This window comes from Chelonoidis abingdonii, chromosome 5 (genome assembly GCF_003597395.2).
Source record: "Chelonoidis abingdonii isolate Lonesome George chromosome 5, CheloAbing_2.0, whole genome shotgun sequence".
Taxonomy (NCBI): Eukaryota; Metazoa; Chordata; order Testudines; family Testudinidae; genus Chelonoidis; species Chelonoidis abingdonii.
The window spans coordinates 101050758-101077593 of NC_133773.1; the positions used below are offsets into that span (position 1 = coordinate 101050758).

At 39.4% G+C, this 26836-nt stretch overlaps 2 protein-coding genes across 2 annotated transcripts; one reads left to right on the plus strand and one right to left on the minus strand.

The window, feature by feature from the left end:
- Positions 1–244: 244 nt before the first annotated feature.
- Positions 245–18519, minus strand: LIAS (lipoic acid synthetase). The gene is made up of 11 exons (XM_032790752.2): positions 18355–18519; positions 15026–15198; positions 13126–13219; positions 12112–12192; positions 11728–11884; positions 10849–10906; positions 8503–8631; positions 6247–6392; positions 2006–2076; positions 1492–1603; positions 245–692 (listed from the first exon to the last, which is right to left on the minus strand). The coding sequence occupies exons 1-11, from the start codon at positions 18436–18438 to the stop codon at positions 640–642; spliced, it is 1158 nt and encodes a 385-aa protein (XP_032646643.1). The 5' UTR covers positions 18439–18519; the 3' UTR covers positions 245–639.
- A 607-nt stretch (positions 18520–19126) lies between these two features.
- On the plus strand, positions 19127–26415 carry RPL9 (ribosomal protein L9). The gene is made up of 7 exons (XM_032790775.2): positions 19127–19233; positions 19314–19429; positions 20442–20537; positions 21193–21325; positions 23150–23230; positions 23766–23883; positions 26281–26415. Exons 1-6 carry the CDS (start codon positions 19188–19190, stop codon positions 23870–23872), a joined length of 579 nt encoding a protein of 192 aa, XP_032646666.1. The 5' UTR covers positions 19127–19187; the 3' UTR covers positions 23873–23883; positions 26281–26415.
- The last annotated feature ends 421 nt before the right edge of the window (positions 26416–26836 follow it).

Consider the following 26836-nt stretch of genomic DNA (forward strand, 5'->3'; position numbering starts at 1 on the left):
CAGAATTCCCTCAGGAGTATCCTTTTAGACAGGTCCACTCTTCTCTCATGGACTTGGTGGAAAGTGAAAATGTGGGGCCCAGGAGAAAAGGACAAGATGTGGAGTGCTAATATAAAAATATCAACAAACATCTTAGAAAGATTCCACACATTTCAAACTAACAAGTATTAGTCCCCAATACATAAATAAATAAATGTAAAGATGGCACTCCTAGAAGAAGAAAAAAGTCACAACTCCACTGCAGCAGGTGGCAAGATTTTTTTCTTTATTTCAGCATTTAATACGCTATATCAGATTCCACAATCCATCCATTTTTGTTTACATATGTCTCATTTTTCTTTATTTTTCCTCCTAATTCCTCTGCTCACCAAATCAGAGTCTCTGTTTTGATACATTCTAAAGCTAAGGCTTTTGATAATTCACTGAACACTAAAGTACCATGTAGCTGTAATTTTATGGAAACTAAAAAGAACTAGATGAATTAGTGTCAATTGTTTTGTCAAGGGAGCAGTGTTCTAGAAATATTAATTTAATTCATCATTCCGTGATGTGGGATGCTGTATTTTTGGAATTAACTGAACTTATGAAAAAGTGACTCTTTAAAGCTGTAGGTGACTTAAAATGGGTCCACTTCCACCTTCAGATGACCTTTGTCTTCCTTTTCTCTACTAAATTCTTCAAGAAAAATTCACCTAATTAAAATGAAAATTAATACCTATAAATCAGTTTTAGTTGTTTTAGGGGTTAAACAGAACAAATAAAACAGTATACATGTCGTCGACTGTGCCCAATGTTCTAGAAAATCCAAACCTACCCAACAGGGATTCTAACAATCTCAGCATGAGGCTGGAAGTCAGGACTCCTGGGTTGTCTTCCCCAACTCTGCTAGTGCTTGGTTGCGTGAAAGTTATTTAACTTCCTGTGTCTCAGCATATCCAATAATAAAATGGAATTCTCCCTATTTTACACAGTGCTGTGAGGTGTAAGTACTTGAAAGGTGCTCTATATTATTCTGGAGCTAGCATAGAACCACAACTGATTCTTTTCTGCTGCCCACGCACAGCAAGAGAATATGGTCCCACATGTTAGTTCAGGTAGGGCCAGCTGTAATTTAGTACACTGAACTTTCTAAAAGAAAAATCAGTTACTAAAATGGCTTATTTCTGAAGCCCTATCAAAAGACACAACAGATGAGGAGGAGCAGTTTTAAAGCCCACTTTGCTCAGAAGCTAATGGCAAAAGTTGTAAATTATACACAACATTTTAAATAAATCCATACCTGGAACAGTAAGTGTAGTGCTACATATTAGTTTTATAAAATGTGAGTATAAGCAGTGTCATAACTGTTCAATAGCAACGCATTTAGAGGAACTATAAAAGACAATACATTTTCTGTATAAAAAAACAAAGAACCATTATTGTGAGCTTTTGATATCAATTACTTTACATCTGTACCTTTACATAATAATTTAACATTGTGCAGTACTTTACCTGCTTTATAGGAGGAGCGCACTAGAGGACCACTAGCTGTGTAATGAAATCCAAGCTGATTTCCCACTTTTTCCCAGTGTTTAAACTTGTCAGGGGTAACATATTCCTCAACCTGGATGGAAAAAAATAATTCTACTCAGACTGTAATAACTTTGAAATGTATAATTAATGTTAATGAACTGGAATGCCAACTCTATGTTCAGCCAGGATGTGGCAAGATGAAACTCTTAATTACTTTAGGATTTATACATTTCACAATATTCATCAGGCAGGAATTTCTAACATGGAGCCCATAACAGCCCCACACTGGTGAGCAGATTAACTATTGAGAAAAGGCAGGTGAGGAGGAGCAAGCATGGCTACCCAATCTGAGGGGAGTCCTCTTCAAAAATCCATAGCTGGCATATAGTGAGAAGGTGTGTAGATGGGCACGAGATATTCTGACAAGGGAAGGGGTACAATGGTATCAGGTACAGGTCATAGTCTGCATCCAGTAAATTCAACACATTTGTACCTTTAAATGACGTTTTGTTGGTTGCATGTATTGTCCTAAGGTCAAACAGTCAACATCTGCTTCACGTAATACTATAAAAAAGAAAAGTGCCTTCTTAGCAGGTGACAGAATCATAATCTTTCATCACTGATTAAAAATCATCTTACCTAAAATACAGTTCTGGGTGCAAGTCACTCCTTAACTCATGAAATAAGGGATTAAATTCTACCCTCCAATACATAGCATCAGAGGGCATGACTGAAGCACTAAAGAGAAATTGCAGAATTTAGGTATAAATACTTTATAACAACAAGATACTTAGTAAATAAAAATAAATATATTAAAAACTGATTTCAAGCAGTTTTAGTAAATCCTTTCACTGTTTTACTATCTCCTTAAGAGTGAATGTGGCTGGTGTATCTGTCTCTCAGCGGGATCTGACATTTTTCCCGATACTTCATTAGACTAGGCTAATTTTGGCATTTTGTTGAAGTACAATTTACAACAAATCTGATAATCTCTTGCCATCTGCCCACACTGAACTGTGAAGAAGCAGCTTTTTATTTGATTTTTAAAATTTTTTGTATAGTATTTAAGTTTGTTTTTTTTTAAAGCGATTGATTTTACTCCTCCCTAGCTTGGTCCATCGTGCCTCCAGTATCTCATGCCTAGATGCCTTCCTAAAAACTCACTTCATGCATGAGGTCTAGAAACCTGATTCTTCTCCTCAGAAGTATTAAAATAGTGAATTTTTTTTTAAAGTGATTGACCTGTGCTAAGTATCACCAGCAAACATTTGCTTCTGGTTGTATCCAATACCCTATCACTTGTCTACATAATACCTGTTTAGACTGTCAGCTTTTGAAGCCTGAATTGTATCTTTTTATTTATTTGTAAAGTATCTATCACACACTTTTCATCATTAATAATACCCCGTAATTAAATGCAGGGATGAGAATTCCTTTTCTAGCATTCTGCAGTTTATCTTTAATGTCCATATTTCTCAATTTTTGAGCTTTCATGTTCTAGCGGCATTCATTATTTACTTCCTTTTGGGTAAAAATGATGATGATGATGATGATTAGTATATCTAGGTCAGACTCTTAATTTGACACAGTCTGCAACACCAACTACACATAAAAAGAAAATACTTCATCTTACTCCACAGTTACAAGAGGATTGATGCTGAAATTATGCATACAATTCTAATGAAGAAAGAATAAATCGAAGGGGAATTGCCAATATCTTCCACCAGCTCTACATCCTTGGTGGGATATGTTAGTTTTGATGCCTCAGGAAGCACATACGCCCTCTCTGCTAAGATATCAATACAGGGTGGAACTAATTTATACCAAACTTGGATTCAGTGAAACTCTTGTCATTAAGGATAAATCCAGCCTCCTCCTATCCAGCTGCTGAAAGATGCTGTTCAGTGCAACCAGTGTAGTCTTCTCATCCATGGGAGGGCTGAGGAATCAGGTTATGTATAGCTCTTCCTCCCCTCCCCTTCTCAATGTCTGTCCTAGCTATTAGAGCTGGGTGCTGGATTTGCCCCATAGTGAAGTAGAATGAAAAGCATGAATTGTTTCAGTTGTTTTAACGTTGTAATTACAGTTGGCATGAACATCTGCTTAGAATAAAATGGTTCTGTGAAGAAACTATTTCACTACTGGTACATTCTAGGGCTATCGAGAGATTAAAATAATTAACTGCAATTAATTTTTTAATTGAGTGGTTAATCACAGTTAATCGTGTGATTAAAAAATTAATCATGCAATTACTCGCACTGTTAAACAAGAATAGAATACCATTTTAAAAAATATTTTGGGATGTTTTCTACATTTTCAAATATATTGATTTCATTTACAACACAATACAAATTGTACAGTGCTCACTTTACATTTATTTTTGGTTACAAGTATTTGCACTATAAAAAAATAGTATTTTTCAATTCACCTAACACAAGTATTGTAGTGCAATCTCTTTATCATGAAAATTGAACTTAAAAATGTAGAATTATGTACAAAAAAATCCTGCATTCAAAAATAAAACAATGTAAAATTTTAGAGCCTGAAAGTCCACTTGATCCTACTTCTTGGTCAGCCAATTGCTCAAACAAAAAAGATTGTTTACATTTGCAGGAGATAATACTGCCCGTTTCTTGTTTACAATGTCACTTGAAAGTGAGAACAGGTGTTCTCATGGCACTGTTTTAGCCGGTGTTGCAAGATATTGACATGCCAGATGTGCTAAAGATTCATAAGTCCCTTCATGCTTCGACCACCATTCCATAGGACATGCGTCCATGCTGATGATGGGTTCTGCTCGATAATAATCCAAAGCAGTGCAGACTGAGGCATGTTCATTTTCATCATCTGAGTCAGATGCCACCAGCAGAAGGTTTATTTTCTTTTTTGGTGGTTCGGGTTCTGTAGTTTCTGCATCTGAGTGTTGCTCTTTTAAGACTTCTGAAAACATGCTTCACACCTTGTTCCTCTCAAATTTTGGAAGGCACTTCAGATTTTAAACCTTGGTTCAAGTGCTGTAGCTATCTTTAGAAATCTCACATTGATACCTTCTTTGCGTTTTGTCAAATCTACAGTGAAAGTGTTCTTAAAATGAATATGTGCTGGGTCATCATCCAAGACTGCTATAACATGAAATATATGGCAGAATGTGGGTAAAATAGAGTAGGGGACATCAATTCTCCCTCAAGGAGTTCAGTCACAAATTTAATTAACATATTATTTTTTTAACGAGCATCATCAGCATGGAAGCATGTCCTCTTGAATGGTGGCCAAAGCATGAAGGGGCATATGAATGTTTAGCATATCTGGCATGTAAATACCTTGCAATGCTGGCTACAAAAGTGCCATGCAAATACCTGTTCTCACTTTCTGGTGACATTGTAAATAAAGGGGGCAGTATTATCTCCTGTAAATGTAAACAAACTTGTTTGTTTTTGTAACTGGCTGAACAAGAAGTAGGACTAAGTGGACTTATAGACTCTAAAGTTTTACATTGTTTTGTTTTGTTTTTGAGTTCAGTCATGTAACAAAAAAAAAAATCGACATTTGTAAGTTGCACTTTCACGACAGAGATTGCACTACAGTACTTGTATGAGGTGAACTGAAAAATACAATTTCTTCTGTTTATCATTTTTACAGTGCAAATATTTGCAATCAAAAATAACATACACTTTGTAATCTGTGTTGTAATTCAAATCAATATTTTTGAAAATATAGAAAAACATCCAAAATATTTAATACATTTCAATTGGTATTCCATTGTTTAACAGTGTGATTAAAATTGCAATTAATCATGATTAATTTTATTGATTTTATTAATCATGATTAATTTTTTTGAGTTAACTGTGTGAGTTAACTATGATTAAATCGATAGCCGTCTTAAATTCACGTCATATAACTCCTGCCACTGAGAGGGAAGAAGTGCAAGATGAGAGCAACCGGATGGGCATATGGGGGTGGTTTGCACACAAGGGAGGTGGGCTAGACCCTGGCTCCAAATATGCTGACACAAACGTGTCTTAGAGGCAGGAGACATTGAATCTTAACTTTGATGCTGCCTGGAAATGCCACAGTGCAGTAGTAGATGGACAGGCCTGCTGTCTCCCCCTGGGGTGGAGACGGGGGGAATTATATGAATTCATGAATTTCATCCTATACAGGGTTCTACTTACATTATATTAACCTTTATTTTTCTCAAAATTTAGAGGTAAGTGCAAAAGTTCATATAAGAAGGTACTGCAGCTCAGGGAAGAGGAACAATTAAAATAATCTGTGCATCAAAATCAAAAAAGAATTATTCTGAAAACAAGAAAAAATCGTTTATGTTAGTTATGAAATAAAAAAGGTACAATGAAATAAATAAAACATTCCATGTACACATCTGAGATCCTGAAATGATTATGAACATTAAATGATATGAAGACTGATCCAGCTCCCACTGAAGTCTATGGAAAGATGCCTATTGTTTTCAATGGCAGCTAGATCAGGCCCTTGCAGCACTCTGATAGTGAAATTATTCCTCTTGATTTGAAAGCAGTATAAACAACAGTTGTGGCAGAGTTTTCAATTTTTAAACTGAACAAAACCTTATTGCATGAAAAAGTTAGAAAACAATTTTTCCAACAGACCAACTTATATGCATGTGCGTCCATTTTAGTTATATTGCAATGGTCAAGCTTCAACTATGTTCCAACATGGTAAAGCTTATACATATACTTAAGTTATGCAACTTACATTTCATTGTTGAATATACTTGTTCATCTGTCTCACCTAATCCCAGCATAATGGAGGTTTTAGAAATTACATCAGGTTGGACCTTCTTAGCATGCTTCAAAACTTGTAAGGATTGCTTAAAATTGGCCCGAGGATCACGTATTTTCCTTTAAAAATATTCATATTGTTTTGACCATAGGAAAAAAAAAAACACAGAGATGCATGAGATAAGGGACATTGGAAAAATCACAGGTGCAAAACACTGAGGGGGACTGAGATTTTAGCAACTTTCTGAAATATTTGTCAATTCCTGCAGAAACAAAGCTTTCACTTAAAAAACATGTTTCCATTACTTTCTCTTGTGATTGATGCAACCAAAGTGCTGCTGCTCTGTGAGCCCAGCTTTGCAGAAAATTGTTTCCAGCTAACCACTAGGGATCAGATTGTCAGCACCCGTGGGCACCTCCCCCGCCCCGCGTTCCAACCCCCAGCAGTGCAACCGGAATGTAATTGGTTCACAGCTGACCAGCTGAGAATATGCCTAATGGAATGGCGTAAAGTTGACAGAGCTATCATTAATGCCATTCCCCACCTTACCCTGCCCCCATTTTCACTGTAGGGAAAGTATCAGGAAAGGGAAGAGGTATAATAGGGCACAGAGGGCTAAGGAGTGGGCAGAGGAGAGCTCCACTGCCCTATGAAAATTCTGAGGGGGCATATGGTCCCTAGGTCTGGGACAGCCTGAGAATCAGGGAGCTGGTATGGGTCTCTGACAGTGGCCCTCCCTGCACTCACTCTTTCCTGTGCTGAGGGAATCTGGCCCAAGGAGTAACAAAGGCACTAAAGATACTACAGTGGTAGGACATATATTAGTATCTACTTAGGCCCCAATCCTGCAAGCTGTTCTGTGCAGAACCCCACTGTCTATTTAGATTGTAAGGTCTTTAGGGCGAGGACGGTCTTTTATCAAGTGTTTGTACAGGTTCTAGTATTGAGGTCCTGATTTTGTAGGGCCAACAAGCTCTACCATAATGCAAAGAAATCAACAATAGTAAAGATTTAACTCTTTTGCTTATGTTGGGGAACAGCCCTGACAGAGCTGTATTTGAAGTCTATATGAAAATTTAGTTGGAGCCACTTAAGAACAGTCTATACTGGGAAGTTTTAGTGTACATTAAAACTGTGAAGTTTAAACATACATTAAAACTGGTTTGGGCTAATTCAGTTTACACAGTTTGACCAGCAGCGTGGATATGGCCTACCCATATTTAAGCTGAATTTAGACAGTTTAGCTGGAGACCTCAGAGTGTTATATCATCACTCTGAATTTCCAAGTTATTAGGAAAAAAAGGCCAATGGCTGGAGGTATGGAGTCGTACTTGGAGACCCTCCTGTGTGGTAGAAAAACATTGGTCACTCAAACAAAAGGAGTTGGCTGACTCCACTTTTTAAGGTCTATAAAACTTTTAATCTGCTACTTTACAAGATAGGTAGCCCTCTGCTGGTCAAAATCATGTACAACACACATGGCTATTGAGGGAAAAGAGCAGAGGATTCTGGAAGTTTCACTGAGAGGTGTAATATAACTTTTCTATGAAGACAACAGGACCTGGCTCCCACTGCTGGTACTGAGACATAATAATGATGGAGAAATGCTGTGGGCTATTTGCCAAAGTGTGATAAATACATCCTCATTTTGAAAACATAATTCCATAGTAATAGGCGCTGACTCCGTGGGTGCTCCAGGTGCTGCTATTATGCAGCCAGGTAGGTTTGAATATATGCTAAAAAAACATACAGGGACTGGCTTTCCAAGTAAATTTGCTTTCCCTCCAAAAAGAGGTCCAATGAGCATATGAAAATGAAAAAAACCTAATTTTGTTTAATGTAATCACATGCATCTTTTTTGTATACTATCTTTCTTATGAAACAGATCTAGCTTGAGGTCTGTTAAAATCAGTATTTTTCCTTTCCTGTTTCTTTTGTAAGACAAGCTTCTCATTGAAAAATTTACTTCAAAATTTATGGCAGATAGAACTGTATTATCTACTTTTTAATTTTTAACTTTAGATGCTATTTGATTATAAAGTATGGAGGATTTTTACTATTTATAAGTGTAAGTGATGCATGTAGTAACGATGAGTTGAGTTAAAGGAACCTATAGCTAAGGTTTAATGTTGGTTGAGCTAAATATTGCTTTCATAAGAACATTACAGAATACCCTTTAACTATATACATGCTACTATTTGTTTATATACATAGATCACCTTTAATCACCTCTGTAACTCTGGAACGGTTTCCACATTATGGGCATATACGTCTAGTCCTGACAAGGCAACTTTCTCCACTGCTTTAAGGTCCCCTCGAAAATCAGGGGTTAAACATTCTACTAGAATTTTTGAATTCCTGAAAAACAAAGATTGAAAAATAAACATGCTCGTGATATTTCTATTATTGATGCTCAAATAAACTATTTCAATAACATGATACTAAAATATCAGAATATTTTAAAAGAAATCAAAATTCAATATTTTTTAAAACAACTCTAAATCTACGATGTTGATATTTAAATCTACTAAGTAAAGTTAAGTTAGGTAAACATCTAAAACAGTGGTGCACTGAAAATACTTGAGAGTTAGTTTTTACTCAAAACATAGTACAGTAACTCCTCACTTAACATCCTCCCGCTTAACATTGTTTCAAAGTTACATCGCTGCTCAATTAGGGAACATGCTCCCTTATAACGTTGTTTGGCTGCCCGCTCTGTCCATTGCTTGTAAGATTCTGGGGAAGAACAGAGACTTTACAAGGGAGCATTGCACAAGTTCCTCTTCTCCACCTGCTCCCCCTCTGTCCCAGTGCTTCCCCCCTATTTGGCAGCCGCTCCTCCCCCTCCTTCCCAGAAAGTCCTAAGCACAAAGTGCTGGGAGGCAAGGGGAGAAGCAGGGAAGCGCTACATCTCCACTCCTCCCCCTCCCTCCCAGAAAGTTCTAAGTGCCGCTAAACAGCTGTTTGGCAGCGCCTAGGACTTTCTGGGGTTGGGGGGGAAGGAACAGGGATGTGGCGTGCTACAGAGAGGAGGTGGAGCGGGGACGGAAGGAGACGGGCCTGGAGTGGATCCCCCAGCAAAGTCAGTGCCTGTTCTTCTCTGGGAAAGCTGCTGCTGCTGCTGCTATGAAGGTGCTTCCTAGCATCCTTGCCTGCAGCGGGCTGTGCCTGTGTGAGGTAAGTCGGGGAACTTCTCAACCACAGTACTGTACAGTATATAATGCCTTTTGTCTGCCCCCAAAATTTCCTTGGAACCTAACCCCTCGCATTTACATTAAATCTTATTGGAAATTGGTTTTGTTTAACATTGTTTCACTTAAAGTTGCATTTTTCAGGAACATAACTGCAATGCTAAGTAAGGAGTTACTGTATAGGTGCAACTCTTGCTTTGACTAGTGCACAAAATAATATGAATGTTGCATAAGTCGAACATAACATCAGAGCCATTTCTATGGTCTACTGATTCACCAGTCTTGCTCAAATTAAGTGCAGGTTACATGTGAATTTCATTTTCTTCATCTTTGCTCCATACTACACTTAGCAAGATTTTTAATAGGATTTGAACATCTGAACTTCTGAATGAAAGAGGGGACATCTGGTCTAATGGACTGTAAATACTTTGCATTGGTATTTGGGAATCTAATCCAGTCCCCCAACAGCTGGAATTTGGCTACCCCAAGCTGGATGGAGAAGTACTTTGCATCACTATTCAGCAGTGGTTCTCAACCTGCAGCCCAGTCAGCACACAGCTGAGGCCCATGTGACATCCTCAGGGCCATTCAGATAATATATATATTGTGTGGATTCAGCCCACAAAACAGAGAGCTGCATACATGGCCCATAGTGGTAAATAGGTTGAGAACCACTGCTATCCAGAAACACTTCCCGGTAATCGAGGAAGTAGTGGTGATAGACTTTGAAGTGAGTCCCTCTAGTCTTCATTACAGGGTAAGTATTAAGCAAATGCCCAAGTCAGGCTGCAGGAATTAAATCTACAATCTTCTAACAAAGATGCAAACATGCTACCAAAATGACATGCTGGCACAACGCATAAAGTGGAAAGTAGAAGGTGTAAATGGGAAAATATAAAGGTGGAATCAGGGTCACAAAGAGCACCTCTTTGGAAAAATGGCAAAGTTTAGAGGTCAGAGCTGAAAAATAAATCAGATTATCTTTGGAACCCAGTTACAAAGGTTTTTATCTTTTCCCAAACCCATTATTACTGTGCTAGAACCCTATCATTAAAATATAAACATCCACAAAAAAATGGATAGATGTTTCCCACTGCTCTAAATGTGTGGTCCAAAGAAACAGTTTAGTGCTTAATTTTTAAAAGGAATCTGGGATAACTGAAATTCAGCAGGAGAACATTCCTGCCTATTTAATCTAACAGTGTTACACAAGCGAGGATGAAAAATCCAGGACTGGACATGTGAGCTCTCTGGGTAGGGAATGCCATTTATTACATGTTTGTACGGCAAATAGCACCATAGAGCACAGTCTGCTTTTGGCTTCTAGGCACTACCACAACATAAATGCTGAATAATAATGAATAGTAATAAATTAATAATATACCTTTCCTTCAAGTGTGATACAGTTTTTGCAAAGTGTTCTGCTCCGCCATCTAGAATATCTAGAAACAATGCAATAATTTGGTGTTTTTACATTAAAAACAATACTTTTGTGTAATTCTGTGTGGCTTTGATATTAAGAGTCTAATCTACCCCAAAAAAGGTAAAACGATTCTAAATTAAAGCTGAAATTCCACCCTTAACTTACTACTTATGCCTAAGTTGTACAATAGGTATGCTACCATACCCTTACAATACCCAGGCTAAGTATGGTTAGTTAGAACAGAGTCAGAACCTTCATTCTAAATTTCCTTGATTATATATGAGTTTACCTTAGCCCTTTAACCTTAGTACAGATCTGTATGGTTTAATTTCCTTTTTTCTCCCACAGGGGTAGTTTAAGAAAAGAAAAATGTATGCAAAAAGAAATTGTTCCTGCTCTTTTATTGAAAGCCACTGTTAGAAACTATTGGTCTTTCAATGGAATACAAAACACTCTTTCTCTGATACAGTCTTTCCACCAAGATAGCAACAGCACAAAAGAATCATTACAACCTTAATGGAAAGGTAGCAATATTTTTTTAAAATTAGGTTCTACTCAAATAGACTGAATCAGTTCCATAAGGAACCAACGTTTAACCAATTACATAATGGCATATCTTCTATATGTATTTTGCCTGCATCAGAAGTAGGGGAGTAAGGATTAGTCAGGAAGAGCATTTTGCAGTCTCTGAAAAGTTTCTATGTCATTCATTCCTTTCATCAATCACATAAAAGTTTAAATCATATACCTCTATTAACCCAAACTGACTGAGGACTCTAAAACTTCTGCATAGTGTGCATGGGATCTTATACTGGAAGACACTACTGACAACATACTAACCATCTCTGTCTACAGATGTCAGTACAACATAATCCAATCCCCATTCAGCTATAGCTTTTGCAGTATTGTAGGGTTCATTAAGATCCAATGGAGGTGGATTTTTTGCTGTCTTTACTGAACAAAATCTGCAACCTCTTGTACATGTGTCACCCATCAACTGAAATAAGAAAAGATTATGTTAACTTTATATTTTAAACTTTGTATTGTCTAGCTCAGAAACCACTGAATATGCTACTTCAAAGAATCAATTATTAATAACCGTAGGAGAGAGATTTGTTGTGCACATTAGCATAATATACGTGTCACTATGCTGGAGATTTTTGTATATCCAAATTTGCTACCACAGAATATATTTCCTATTGTAAGAAGTGGTAATTGACTTACCATGATAGTTGCTGTAGCAGTAGCATACTCACCCCCACCCCAGCACTCTCCAATGTTGGGACATCGTGCTTCTTCACACACCTATAATGAAAATTATATTAATAATAATAAATTGCATTTCTATAGCACTTTTCACCAAAGGAATTTGTCTTCTGAGACAGGTAGTGAAATTCTGAGGAGGAAATTAAATCACAGATAGGTTAAGTGAGTTGCCCCAGTCAGTGGAAGAGCTGGGAAGAGAACATATGTCACGAGACACCCAATCTCGTGTCTTAACCCCAACACCATTCATCCTCTGAACTACACATCTTCCTGAAAACTGCTCATCAAAATAACCGTCAGGGACAGTACTTGGTCCTGCTAGTGGAGGCAGGGGACTGGACTCAATGACCTTTCAAGGTCTCTTCCAGTTCTATGAGATAGGTATATCTCCATATATTTATTTTATAACTGTCAGAATTGCACATTCTAAACTGCATTAATTATGCACATTTTAGATGTAATAAAAAAGTTCATAAAAAATTCACATGATCTGCGATACATTACAGAACAATCTTTTCCTGAAGAAAAGAATGTTACACTTGTCTTACATCTTCTGTCTCTTTCCATCAGTGGGGAGGCATATTTAATAGAGAACACAAACATTTCTTGAATTTCTTTTCATGTGAATTATTAACATACAGTCCCAAAAATTATACAAGTGTTTCCACTTAAATTAGACACACTGATAATCTTTTGACTTCTTAGAGGACTTGAGAAACAACACCATATTTAAGATCATTGCAGGGAAAATGAAAAATTTTCTACTGTTTGTTTCTTTCCTTGTTCTCCATGGTGAAATTCACCCCTGTGCAAAAGCAGAGGACAAGACCTATGCATCATATGTTCCCACTTAAGCCGCAAAGGCATAAGTGATGCATAAGCTCTCTGCTGCTCTTGAGCAAAGAGGTGAATTTCACATCATGAAAACATTGCTTTCTTCCTAGAAGAAAACATGTCAGGCATTAGACTTACAGTATGAAGATTTAAACTTCGCAGTGTGCTCTTCAGTTTATTATAGTTCTTTCCTACGGGAATCTCAGTTTTTAGCCATGGAGGAAGTCGCAGCCTGAATAATATCAAGCAAATATAAGGATTAATAAATTACTTACATACAATCACTTAATTTCGTAGATCTACTTTACTTTGTTACAGTCTCTGGGTACGAAAGATTGCTTGAAGCTGGTCACGATTCATAAATGAGCATTAATATATTTCAAAAAAGTACCATACTTCTCATTTCCATCCTCATTTATTAGCCTGCCACCAAACTAAGATGGAAGTATCCATAATTATAGGGTTTAAGATTACTAACCTTACTGCCATGCTATATATGGTAATTCAGACATTGGCAATATAATTACACAGCTACTACAAACTCCTAACAAATTCTGAAGGGGTGGCTCATTTTGTTTTTCATAGCTTTTGAATTTAGTCTTCATGAATCTATCTACATACAAAAACAAAAAAAACCCCAACAATCTATCAAAAACACAAATTGGGCATATTGTCCCAATGATATATATTTATAATTTGTTACTATTCATGGCACAAGCACTCCAATGCCTTCAAGATATATTATTGGCTATTTCACCAGAGGTATCATAGCTACTACTGTTCATCTAGAATACTGTTTAAAATGCATTTTTCAAAGTACACAACCAGTACAGTATGGACAGCTAAAAACTTTTGGTCAGTGCCATAGAATGGGACATATTCTGCCCTTTGTTACACTGGTGGAACTTCCCTGGCCTTCATGGAGTTTCATGGGCGTAAATGAAAGCAAACTTTGCGACATAATTTTCTTTACAGGATTAGGGGCCAAGGTTTGATTGCAGACTCTTTATTGTTGGGGATGCATCAGCCAGAAAGAATCCAGCTTGTTTTTAAGATTTCAAACTCACATTGTGTAGCTGGAAGTTAGAAAAAAAATCATCATCTTAAATTGTAAACTGGGCAGAATTGGTCTTGAAATCATTGAGACACTAAACATAAAGTCCAAAATGTCATTTTTACAATCACTTTTTCAGATTAGAACCAAATTTTATAGATTAACACCGATTGTCATAATAATAAAAGGGTTTATATAAAAGATAGATGCCTGGTATTGTCATTTATTATTTAGTGTACTAAAGCAATTAGCAACTAACACTGGACAAGTTCCAACACATGTTCTACAGTTACTATGTTAAAGTAGGGCAAAACATATACAAGGGCATATTACATTACTTTTGGATGAGACTTTCAGATATTACCACTGCCTTTACACAGAGTGGTGCTGGGCACTACCAATTTACAGGCTCATTACTTGTTAATAAACCACAAACAATTGTGGTGCAACCTGTCTGTAGCATGAATACATTCAGGGCTAGGTTAAAAAAAAACAATCAAACTCACCAAAATCATAAGTGATTTATTTAGTTCTGTGAATCTCCAGCAACATTTTATGAATCAAATAAGTGACTCTTTTCCCAGCTATAATTAAAATAGAGCTATGCAAGTAGAACCACTCACTATTTTTTGGGCCCAAAACACTGAAAATAAAAATAAATTGCCAATGGTGTTTTAGGTACTCAAATTTTTTACTTGTATTCATAACAGTTAATCTTCTCAACTGTGTTGAAATTACTATTAGTTATCGTATTTTCGCATGTTGTGCTTAAAGAGTTCATATGGGAAACTAATGCTTTCCCCTTTTCAAAGGACCGTTCCTTCCAAAATGGAGTGTGAAGTAGCCATTCCAGTACCACACAACTTGACAAAAATAATGATATACGCAGGTATTTCTGTACAGTAGAATACAAGAGATATCAAATACTAAACAAAGCATGATACTACATCAGAGTAGAGTGCAATTACTTAAAGCTACAGTTACCTTTCTCCCTTCTGGCGTTTTAAATTGCCTTTATACTCAGTCCACATGCTCTTGTCAGAAAAATCCCCAGATACAAAATCCTCCAATTCAGGTCCATTTTGCAGAAACTCCTTCTTTTCATCTGGCAAAGAACTTGATGCTCTGTACTGGCTAGACACATGGCTTTCACACACCTAAACAGAGCAGAACTGTATTACCCTTTTAATCATAAATGTGCTAATATGTATTGGATAACTGATGGTATGCATCTCTGAGAGCTGATAGGGCTTGTATTAGCTTCATACAGAAGCCAAAAAATTAACAATTTACAGGCCTTATAAAAGTTGTATAGAACGACTGTGAAAGGTTTATTTTTTACCTGTTAATTTAAGGCCAAGTTCCATCCTTGGAAGTTTGTGCTCAGCTCTCATTGATTTCAATGGGAGCTATGAACACACATCCAATGGCAGAATTTTGGCTCTTGTTTTCAAGTAGAATAATATGCAAATCTAGACATAGGCAATCAGCAGATGGAGATTGGAAAATAACATTTTCTGATCTCAGTAGCGAGAAAGGGGACAGATGCAGCAAAGCCTGTAAGTTTCAAAAAGTGAAAATCAAAACAAGGGAAGAACTGAACACTTAAAATGTGAACAAACCAATAAGCTTAAATTATTGTATTGCTTGGTTAAGCACATACTAGAGCAAAAAGTGTACAGCACATGCAAGTATAATCTTCAAACACTTGCAAATAGGAGGGAGCTCCAACACCACTACAGCAACAGGGCAGGATGGCGCTGGTACATTCTTAGAAATGGAGGAACTAAAATTTAGCAGCATTCAAATACACCAGCAGCAACCAGTATAGAAAAAGCAGAGTGATTTAAAACAAGAGCATAATAAATTACCATATAAAACATACATCTTCCAAAGAAATCACCCATAGTAACCTGCACATCAAAGTCAGTAGTGACATGAGAAAGCATGTAGTGTTTTTAAGTTGGTGGCCTTAGAGTTCAAAGAGAAAAAATTTCCTTTTTAGGCCTAAAAATTCGATTTTGCCATTGTTCAGTGAGCTCTGACAGCTAAGGGGGAATGGGAGATTCTTAACATGTAGCCAAGCAAGCCTCTAGGTGATGTAGTTGGAATGTCTGAGACACTTCACCATAAAAGTCTTAAAAACTCTCAAATTCTATTGGTGACCCACTGTATAGGGCAGATTGTTTGATCTTCTGTGCCACAGTGGCCTTGTTGGAATAATAATCCTTTCGGCTTCAATGCATGCAAGACAGACCGGAAGGAATGCAAAGTACCACAAGACCTTACCTCAACATTAATTAATATGGGTTTGGGTATAAATATTGTCATATTGATTAAAAACTAACTGAAGGACCGCAAACAAAAAGGTGAAAATGAGCATGATCAAGTAGTGGGGGAAATGTCTAGTCTAGTGAGAAACTACAGGGTGTGTTGTTAGGATCCAGTGTTATTTAATAGCATCTGGAAGAGGAGATAAATGGCATCAATGAACAGGGCTCAAACTGGGCTAAGTCACAAACCCAGTGGTTTGGGATTTTCTTTTTCTTTTTTTTCTTTTTTTGAGTTTGCCCTTTTGTCATCCAGAATCTTAATTTCCATTAAAAAAATTGGTAGCTTTTATGGTTCTGGAGAAAACCCTGAAAACATAAAATGAGTGATGTAAACCAATGGAACAATGTCTGCCTGAGTCTGCCGGAAACATAAAACAATAGTTCAGAGTGGTCTGAACTGCCCCATTAATCCCAATCCCCGATGATGAGCAGCCCATTTGTTCAATGACGATAATGTAAATATCAACAGTGTGAACCTTCACTGTTATCAAAACATATAAGAAAAGCAAAGGTGAATGACAGACCAATATAATCTATTCTGAGTGGTACCTCGTTTTGGAGACATAAATGAACATCATTTTCCCCTCCCAATCTGTCTTGTAGAGCCAAAAGGCTCAATAGAAAGAACAGATCTCAGGGATCTAAGTTGTCTATACTACAGAGACTATACTAGTATAGCAATGACGGCATAGATATGAGGACATATCCCTGTAATGCAGATGCAGCCTACACTGGTGGAAGGGTTTCTTCCATTGGTGTAGGAACACCACCTACCTGAATGAAGTTGGTTAAAAATAGAAGCACTTTTCCATTTACATAGCTGCATCTTCAATGGGGTTAGTTAGAGCTGTGATTTTCTAACTCTCCTGACTGACACAGCTATGCTGACCTAACATTTAAGTGCATGCTAAGCCCCAGCCTCACCAAGAGGGCCAATCCTATAGAACTAGTCCCTCAATTCTTCCTGTCCCAAAGCAGCTGGGGCCATCTCTGCTGTGTTGATGGTCATAGGGCTTCCTTCATGGCTCTAGTAGCTGCTGCTTCTTTCTCTGCTGGAGGGCTGACTGAAGACACAAGCAAACATAACTCCATCAGTTACACTCAGATCATATTTTTGAGCTTTCCTTTGCAACCATGTAAGCTAGAAATGTAATTCTAATGAATGCTTAGATTCAGATATCATTATATAACTCTGCGATCCTGGGCCACAGGCACAAGCTTATTATGCATACAGTGTGTTAGAACTCCTGCAGAAGAGCCGGGCTCAAGGGGCTCAAAAGAGCCTGCAACAACCATATTTTGAACACCTGTTGTGAGAAGCATCTCATTCTGTCATCTCAAGTGACCAGAGTTCAGCTGTGGGTACAGCTTGGGAGAGTCCTGCCACTACCAGCAGCCCTTCCTCCCCACAATTTGAGCCCTGTATAGAGGGCACTAAACTGGGAGATCTCACAAACATCAGGGAGGACACAGAAGAAACACAAAGGGATCAATGCAGTAGTGTAGTAGCCAGTGGGTCCCAGGGTACTAGAGAGACAAGGTGAGTAAGGTAATATCTTTTATTGGACCGATCTATTCGGACTAAAATCACAGCTAAAACAGAAATGAGATTTAGCCTGGAAAAACGCAAAACACACACTCAGGGAAACAGACACTCAACGGGAGAGCGAAGCCTGCAAGCAGGGAGTGGCCCTGGACAACAACTGAGACGCGGGTTGCAGGCCAAGATGCCCTGGGGCTGCGTGTGCTGCACCCCGAGGCAGGAGGCGGCCGGGGACTGCCCGGCTCCGTCTGTCCGCGGCCGCAGCCCCGGACCCGGTGACACACAGAACCGGGCCGCGGCGGGGACAGCTCACCCGGAGGGGCCCAGCGGCGCCGCNGACGGCGGGGCCCTGCGCACGGGAAAGACCCCGGCCCGGCCGTGGGCAGGAGCCGCCTGGCGAGCGGGACCGGGGCAGGCCGCCTCTCTCGGTCACTCACCCGCCCCTGGGGCCCCAGCACCAGCCGCCTCAGGCTCGTCGTGGCGGCGGCTCCACAGCAGCGGCCGCGCTGGAGCAGCGCCATAGCCACCGCCAGCTGCTCTGTCCCTCACCGAGCCCGGAGGACGAATCCCGATCGGTCAGATCGGTACTCGTCTGAGCTCCCTGGTCCCATTCCCCTCTTGCTCGGGCCTTAGTGCGCTCGGCGGTCGATTGCTTCCGCCTCAGAGCCGGGTGGCCGAGCGTGATGACGTCATGCCTAGACGGAGGGGATACAAGAACGCGATGACGAAAGACGCTCTCCCTTTCCCCTCGGTCTGCGGCGAGGTAAGGAGTGTCCTTGCTCCGCGATCTGCTGCCATCCAGCGCCCCGGGCCCCTCCCGCGCGCCGAGGATGCCGCGCCGGGCACACGGAGGCTCTAGGGACTGTACTGGGCGCCCCGGGGAAGTACCTGCCCCCGGGCCGGCGGGCAGAGCCCCAGACACAGACACCTCCCCCACCCCGGTCTCGGGGACGCTAGGCCGGGGCCCGGCGCTGGTTCTCCCCCCGCTCCTCCTTGGCGGGCTGGAGCTGCGGCGGCCTGTCGCCGCGCAAGAGTCTGAGCCTGCCCCGGCCGCAGTGACCCGGAGCACCTGCTGTGGCGCGTTAATGGCGGGTGTCCAGGCGCGGGGCTTGTTGCGGCCCCCGTGCGTGGCGTGGAGCGGCGCAGCGGCCGCTCCCTTGGTCTGTGGGCCCCGGTTGGAAGGGGGTTGGCTGGGCTTAGTGCGGGCTGGGAAAGGTGCAGTGCGGTGTCTCGGTGTCTCTGCCCTCACCCCTGTGGTTGTCGTTGTAGAATGAAGACCATTCTCAGCAACCAGACTGTTGACATCCCGGAGAAAGGTACAGTCCTTTGCTAGTTCCACGTAAGCTTCGTATTCTCGTCCTGCCACAGGGTAACACTAGCTTTCCTTGTCTTCCAGTCGACATTTCTCTGAAGGGCCGGGCGGTTATTGTGAAAGGTCCCAGAGGGACTTTGCGCCGGGATTTTAACCACATCAATGTAGAGCTCTCCCTCTTGGGAAAGAAGCACAAAAAGGTGAGCGTTGCAGGGATATTTTGGGATTATTTTCATATTCAGAGAGGACGATCCAGTGTCTAGGATACTAATGAGGAGACTTAAATTTGTCTCAGAGAGGGACTCCTATGTGATCTTTGGAAAGTAACTTAGCCTTGCTTATCTGAGTTCTTATTTTTAAAAAAGAGACAGTAGTATTTTCTTACCTCACAAGTTGTTTTGAGACTAAATACTAGGATTATGAGGTGGTCAGATACACAGATAGGTGTCATATACATTTCTAAGATGGTGAGGCACATCTTGGGTGTTTGAGCCAGGGTTGATATGTAGTCAGGTATTATGGGTGTCTGTCAGTGGGCATGGTCCTTTTAAATATTCCGTTTTGGAGCTACAGTTTTGGGGTAGTTTTAATGTTAAAAATTGTGGAGTAGGTATGTAATTAGAAACATTGAATTAACTTTTAATTCATTTACTGAATGATGCTTTTAGATTTTCAAATTAATTTTGTTCAGTATAGTATTTTATTATTTAAACTGTAACTATATGTAGTAAGCAAGATTAACCTAGACTTCTGCTGTATTGATAGCTCAGTGCACCTGAGTTAAATTGTCTTGGGCATGTCTTTTAATAGCACAAAACTTGCCATGACTATAGTTGATAGTATGGAGAGGTCAAAGATTTGAATGCATATAGAAAAGGAGCTAGCTTCTCACCTGGACAATCCATTCAGGAAAATGTTGATGGAACAATGCCAGGAAGTTTGCTTTGTTATTGCCCTGTGTTTTCTTTGCCTGTTCGATGTTTTGCATTCACACAAATATTTGTTGTCTGAGGGTTTTAAAGCACTTCGTATCAGTATTCCTCAAACTCCTTTATATGTGTTAAAAGCTCCATTTCACAAATGTGGAAATTAGGACTTGTGGAGATTAAGTGATTTGCTGAAGGTTATAGAGAAAACAGTTTAATTTCTTATGGGAAACATGTTTGTTAATTTTGAATTGAAACTGAACACTTTGCTGAACTTTTATTATAGCTACGGGTTGACAAATGGTGGGGAAACAGAAAGGAGCTGGCAACAGTTCGTACAATTTGCAGTCATGTTCAAAACATGATCAAGGGTGTCACATTGGTAAGTTTTATTTTGAAATAGAATATTTGTCATTTGATTATTTTGAATTAGAATATTTTTCATGTGATTCTTAACAATATCAGTCAACTTCATTCTTACGAGAATTTTTTTAGCCATTTTAAATGAAAGGTATTGTGTACAGTGTGGGTTAGCTATGATCTTTTTTTGCCGGTGAGACCACTTTAGAGTTGGGAGAGAACATTAAGCATAAATGTTAAAGACCCAAAGGTAATTAACATTAATAGAGTTAATGAAGTAATCAGCACTTGCTCGTATTCAGAATGGTCTAAAGTTTGTGAATTCACAGCCAGATATGAATACGGGCTTGATGCTTCAAAAGCAACTCTTCTCTATTAAAAGTTAAAATACTCTTCAGAAACTATCTAACATTTCATCACATTTGTCAAGTAACTCTTAAATGTATCTCCTAGTTTTGGAGTCTTCTAGTTCTGTAACAAAGCGGTTCTCAGATGTCAGTAACCCGAGGACCCCCATTTTATTTTAAAAATTTGCTGCATCCTCCCAAGTCCCCCCCACTGAGGCTCCATCCCCACTCCACCCTTCCCTTAAGGTGTCACCTCTTCCTGCCACCACTCCAATCCAGCCCCTAGTTTGAGAAATGTTACTGTAACATTTTTTATTTGGTTACTTCCAGGGCTTTCGTTACAAAATGAGGTCTGTGTATGCTCACTTCCCCATCAACGTAGTTATACAGGACAATGGCTCACTTGTGGAAATCCGTAACTTCCTGGGAGAGAAATACATCCGCAGGGTGCGCATGAGACCAGGTAAGTATAGTTAGAGGCCTTGTACTTCGCTAATTGAAGTGGATATCATGCTGTGAATGTGTTTTTGTAACAAACTTGTTTCTAGTAAGATTCAGTGCTGTGAACTTTGTAATGAGCATCAGAAGACACATTGTTTATGGCCTGACTTTCAAAAGTGCTATGTGCTAACAACAGATCGATTTCGATAGAGGCTGTGAATATGATTTTCAGATGTTGATCAATCTCTTAATAAACCTGGATAGATCCAGATTTTTTCTGAAGGTCCCATATTTTGCATCGGCACCCCCGCATACGTAATCTTGATTTTATTGGTTTCCAAGAGACATCCAGGACACACTTCTGCTTTTGGCTTTGTTCTAAACATTTTTCATTATCATTTGAAATTTTTAATTTAGGGAGACTTAAAAGAACTAGGAATCTTGTTGGAGCTTGTAAAGTTGTAGCTTTATGTACAGCGGTCAGTGTTCAGTCTCTTTAATGCAGTGACTACAGAAAGATTAACTGCTGTAAGAACTTTACATTTATTTTAAGGATGCATATGAAAAGCTTAGTTTGCGGCCTATCTGCAGAAATCTTTCAAAAATACAATTTCAAACAATTTTATTCATTTGACACATACTCTTACCTGTACCTCATCAGTACGTGATGTGTTTGTGGCAGTAGGCATTTTGGTTAAGTTTATTGGACAAATGGACGTGTAACCCTAACTGCATTTTATACCTGTAGAGATTAAATATCTGCCACTGGAGGCATTTCAGAATGTTTCTGCGCATGCTCTAAGAGTACAAATTGTTATCTTCCTATAAACTAATCGTACCCATTGTACTACAGCTTAATTCACAAAAAAATATTTAAGCCTTTGGGATCTTTTTGAAAACACCAGTAGTATTGGTATTAGCAAACAGTGTTCCATTTTGACATGTAGATTAGAGTTAATGAAGTAATCCGCACTTGCTCATATTCAGAATGGTCTAAAGTTTGTGAATTCACAGCCAGATATGAATACGGGCTATAATGGACACTTATTACCTTACAGTGGGAAGGATTTTTGAGTAAATTAGGTTGATCTGTTTGATCACCACTTTGGATGAAAGCATCGAGGTAGATAACTGGTTGCATTTCAGACAACATTAGCAGATACAATAAGGGCTGTTTGTGTATATATATTTACTATTTGGCTAACTTATCTTTGTGGTTTATAATGGAGTGATAGTGGTGGGTCTCTGAGGACTGTGTGAAGATACAGGAATGTCTTTGCCCTGCATGGAAGGTAAGAGGTAAAATTTTGATCAAATGGCTGGCCTCACTAATCTCACTTGTGCAGTTCTTGATTTAAAAAGTAAAGTAGCAGACATGTCCAAAACTAGCCATCAAAACTTCTGAAGTGCCCAAGTGGTAACTGAATAACGTTCAGCCAAATTTGGAGCTTAACAGACTAGCTGTAAAACTATCCAAAATGAATTCTTAAATTTTCAAACTCTTGTATCTGTGAATGTTACACTTCAGGCAGTGGTTTTGATTTGAGTTGCAGGATGTGAAGGTCTTAATCGGGTTTATAATAGAAAGCAGCTGAAACTTTGTATGTATAGTGCCTAGCACAAAGCAGGAGCAGTCCTAATATTGGCCTCTGGATGCTACCATAATAAATAATGGAAAGCTAATTCTTGTAATATCCATATTGTCTCTTACAGGTCTATAAATGAAGTCAAACGATTTCTGAAACAGCGACTGTTTTTCCTTGAATGTTTATAAGTTACAGAAAGTGCATCTGCCATACCTCCACAGATAAATATTCAGCTTACTGTGTACTTTCCTTTTTCTTAGGTGTTGCCTGTGCAGTATCTCAAGCCCAGAAGGATGAGTTGATTCTTGAAGGGAATGACATTGAATTGGTATCCAACTCAGGTTTGTATACTAAGTATTTAGGGAGGGAGGGAGGGAGATGTCACTATGCTATAATAGTAGCCATTTTATTTGCAGGTGTCAGCTTCATTCAGGAACTTTTTTTATATTTTAACACAAACTGTTCCTGAAAAACTTCCTATGGAATTGAAGTGATAGCTAAATCAAATTCTGTCCAAAAATTAAGTACAACTTATTGCTAAAAATGTAAAACATAAAGATTATTTGTCAGTGCATTTACTTGGTCAGTTATATTGCTTTCCCTGTATAGCTTTATTTTGTTTGGGTCTTTTATGCAGCAGCAGAAAAACATTTAAAAACATGATTGTAAAACTCATATTGGCAAGAGGAGCTGGCACCTGAAAGTTCTAGGCTGCTTAAAGGAGTTTAGTTGTTTCAAGTTGGCAGTGTCCCTTCTAAGCTGTTTCATTTCCTGTTAGTTTTCTGTCATCAGCTGAAATGTTGGAGTGTGCATAAGAATGAGCTGTGTTAGGGCAGTGTCCTTGCCGTGTCTTAAATTTCTTGTTTTTTTCTGTAGCTGCCTTGATCCAGCAGGCCACCACAGTCAAGAATAAGGATATCAGAAAATTCTTGGATGGTATCTATGTTTCCGAGAAGGGAACAGTACAACAGGCTGATGAATAAAACTATAATAGGTTGGTATTTTAAGCAGTAACATTTTGTCTTATAACTTCAAAGTGTATGTGTAACTTGATAAATCAGGTCCCTGTCTTAAAGACTTTAGCAGATTTTGGGAACAGGGAATAATGATAGATGTGGGAGGGTGGGGCAGTGGTCTTGAAGAGCTAACATATGAAAAGTTGCTTGCTAGTAGGAACTTGTCTGTAGTTAATAACATACTTAAAGCAGTAAAACTTAATGTAGTTAGAGGCACCCCCCCCAGTATGGTTATATATAATCATACTGATATAAAAGTTCTTAAACCAGTGTAGGTTATTCTGATTCAGGAAGCAAAATGAGCAATGCTAATAATAAAGCATCTCTATAGTAGTACAGATGCATCAACACAAGAATATTTACTGGTATAATTGTCAGTAAAAATTTTTACCCCTGACTGATAGTTAAATTGGTAAAGCTTAAGTGTAGAGCAGGTCTGGGCTTTGTTCTCCTGGGCATGGTGCATAATGCCATAGCTGAGGTCTTCAAGCAATATTTTGTCACTCTTGAGCCGCTCTTCAGATTTCTTTCTAGTTTAAGGCATTGGAGTGCAGATTCATTTGAATTTGGTGGTAAGACTTTTGCTCCTTAATTAGGTGATGGCACAGAGCAGTGTATTGATAGGAAGATTTAGCAGCATATTCGTTGCTTAGTATTTTTGCCATTCTGTCGCTATAAATCCACCAATATGACATCCCTTCACTTGAAGAGCAGATAGTGTTTTAAACTTTGAAGAATTGATCCAGTACCCTTTGACTACTGAGTTTCTTGATATATTTGTCCTCTTTAAGTTACCAAACAATGAAACTGCAATACTTAATATTATGGAATTAACTTTCAGTTAAGATGGTGCTTCAAGCTTTTCCTTTGGGATCTTTTCACGGGTCTGCAGAAGACGTTTATTCCACCAGCTTTTTCATCCAAATATGGTTATATTTTGTTTGTAAAATATACCGGAGTGTCAGGTGGCTGCAAAAGTCTCAAGTTGCATTTAAAATTAGCGAAATGAGTACCTTCTGCAGCATAAAAGCAAGGGATATGCAAATTGGCTATATCTGTTTTAACTTTAGTAAAGTTTTAGTCCAGTACAGTAATCTTAACGTTAGTACACCTCTATCCCGATATAACACAGGTTCACATAAACACGGTAAAGTCTGAGATGCTGCTCTGAGCAGCGTGTTAAGGGTGCTGGACCAGGCCAGGGCCAAGGGGTTTGATAAAGGGTAGGGGTCTCGGGGGCAGTCAAGGGCTCCCCCCCACCACCCCCCCCGGGTCTGGGGAGCAGGAGCTGTGAGAGGGCACTTTTGTCCCAGAGTGGCCCAGGGGATTAGGAAGGGGCGGGGAGCAGCCTGCTCTGCTTCCCTCGCCCCAGCTGTGTTGCTTGGGGGAAGGGATCCCCCCACGCTCACCAGCACTGGTGCAAGTGGAGCAGCCGAGCCCCAGCCCGCTCCACTCTGCCAGCTCCCAACCACAGCGCTTCACTTCCCGCTGGGCAGGTGAGTGCAGGACCTTTCCCCAGCTGCCCACCAGCGACACGGCTGGGGTTGGAGCAAGGAAAGCAGAGCGGGCTGGGGCCACGTCGCTCCGCTTCCTACCGCAGGTGAGTGTGGGGGGGTGGATCCTTTCCCCCAGCCTCCCTGCACTCACCGACAGTAGGAAGCGGAGCACTGTGGCTGGGAGCTGGCAGAGTGGAACGGACTGGGGCCGTGCTGCTCTGCTTCCTACCGCTGCCAGTGAGTGCCTGTCAGGTGGGGGTGGATAGGGGTTGGATTAGTCAGGGGACAGGGGGGTTGGGTAGAGGGTGAAGTCCTGGGGGTGATTGAGGGGGGGTCTCTGGAGGGAGCAGTCAGGGAGTGGGAGGGGTGGCAAAGCAAGTTTGATATAACGCAGTCTCACCTATAACACGGTGAGATTTTTTGTCTCCCCCGGACCGTGTTATATCAGGGTAGAGCTGTATTAGTGGATTCCACTTGAAACAAACAAAGCCAATTTAAAACATCTACCCTATTATCACCTGCCTTATAGAAGTAACTTCAGCCATGTGCAAGACTATTTGTTTTTTTGTGCTGTTCTTTTGAGGGAGGGAGTGGATTAATCACTCTTGAGCTATTGAATTTGACCATTTGCTTTAAATGCATCTGAACTGTGTTCCTGCTTAAATGATCAAAATGTGACATGATTCCATGTCTGAGTTCTTGAGTGATGCTTAACAAGTGGAACAGTTTTCTATCCTATATATCAGATATGCTTTTAAAATACATTGAAATTTCCACAAACTTTTAGTAATAAATCTAAGGGAATTCAGAGGGGATTGTACTGACTTAATAAAGCTTAAAACTGTATATATAATAATTTATCACTCTTCTTACTTACAGTTGTCTAGATTCTGAAACAAACAACGAGCGGGACATCTGTAACTTACTACTTGCTGTATCAAGTACCAAATGGGAAATCTAGTGTAAAAACTGAACACGACAATATGTTTTAAAAAATAAAACAAATATTCCAGATTTTGGCTTCTGTCTTTAAGAGCTGAATAACAATGGCTATCATTCTGTGTATTTTTATATTAAATTAAAAATGATCTAAAAATATAATTCTTTGGAGAAGCAGTTCCCCAAGTTAGTTTTGCAGGGTGCCATAATATACCGTTATGTACATTTTTGCTATCCATTAACAGTGTACTTAACTCATAGCCTCTCAGAACCCTGGTGTAAAAGAGAGCATTTCGGAGAAATCATTTGAGGATGTATGGACTGTCTGGTTCATGTAATTGAAGAGCTAACTCTGAAACAAAGATTTTTAAATGGTGAAAACTGTTGATCATTTCAGCAGAAGCAGCAAACTGTAATATGTTTATTCTGCAATCCCATTTCATTCTTTCTCTGATTTCAAAGGTTCAGATTAGCCTTGACAGTTCCTAAAACCTGC

What these genes read in the sequence shown, in the direction of transcription:
- LIAS (XM_032790752.2), bottom strand. Translation starts at nt 18,438, where the DNA reads ATGGCGCTGCTCCAGCGCGGCCGCTGCTGTGGAGCCGCCGCCACGACG. An exon ending in TGCTGGGGCCCCAGGGGCGG is followed by an intron (nt 15,199 to 18,354) that starts GTGAGTGACCGA and finishes TGCTCTGTTTAG; the next exon opens with GTGTGTGAAAGCCATGTGTC. An exon ending in GAAGTTTAAATCTTCATACT is followed by an intron (nt 12,193 to 13,125) that starts GTAAGTCTAATG and finishes TTTTCATTATAG; the next exon opens with GTGTGTGAAGAAGCACGATG.
- RPL9 (XM_032790775.2), top strand. Translation starts at nt 19,188, where the DNA reads ATGAAGACCATTCTCAGCAACCAGACTGTTGACATCCCGGAGAAAG. An exon ending in TGGGAAAGAAGCACAAAAAG is followed by an intron (nt 19,430 to 20,441) that starts GTGAGCGTTGCA and finishes CTTTTATTATAG; the next exon opens with CTACGGGTTGACAAATGGTG. An exon ending in TGATCAAGGGTGTCACATTG is followed by an intron (nt 20,538 to 21,192) that starts GTAAGTTTTATT and finishes GGTTACTTCCAG; the next exon opens with GGCTTTCGTTACAAAATGAG.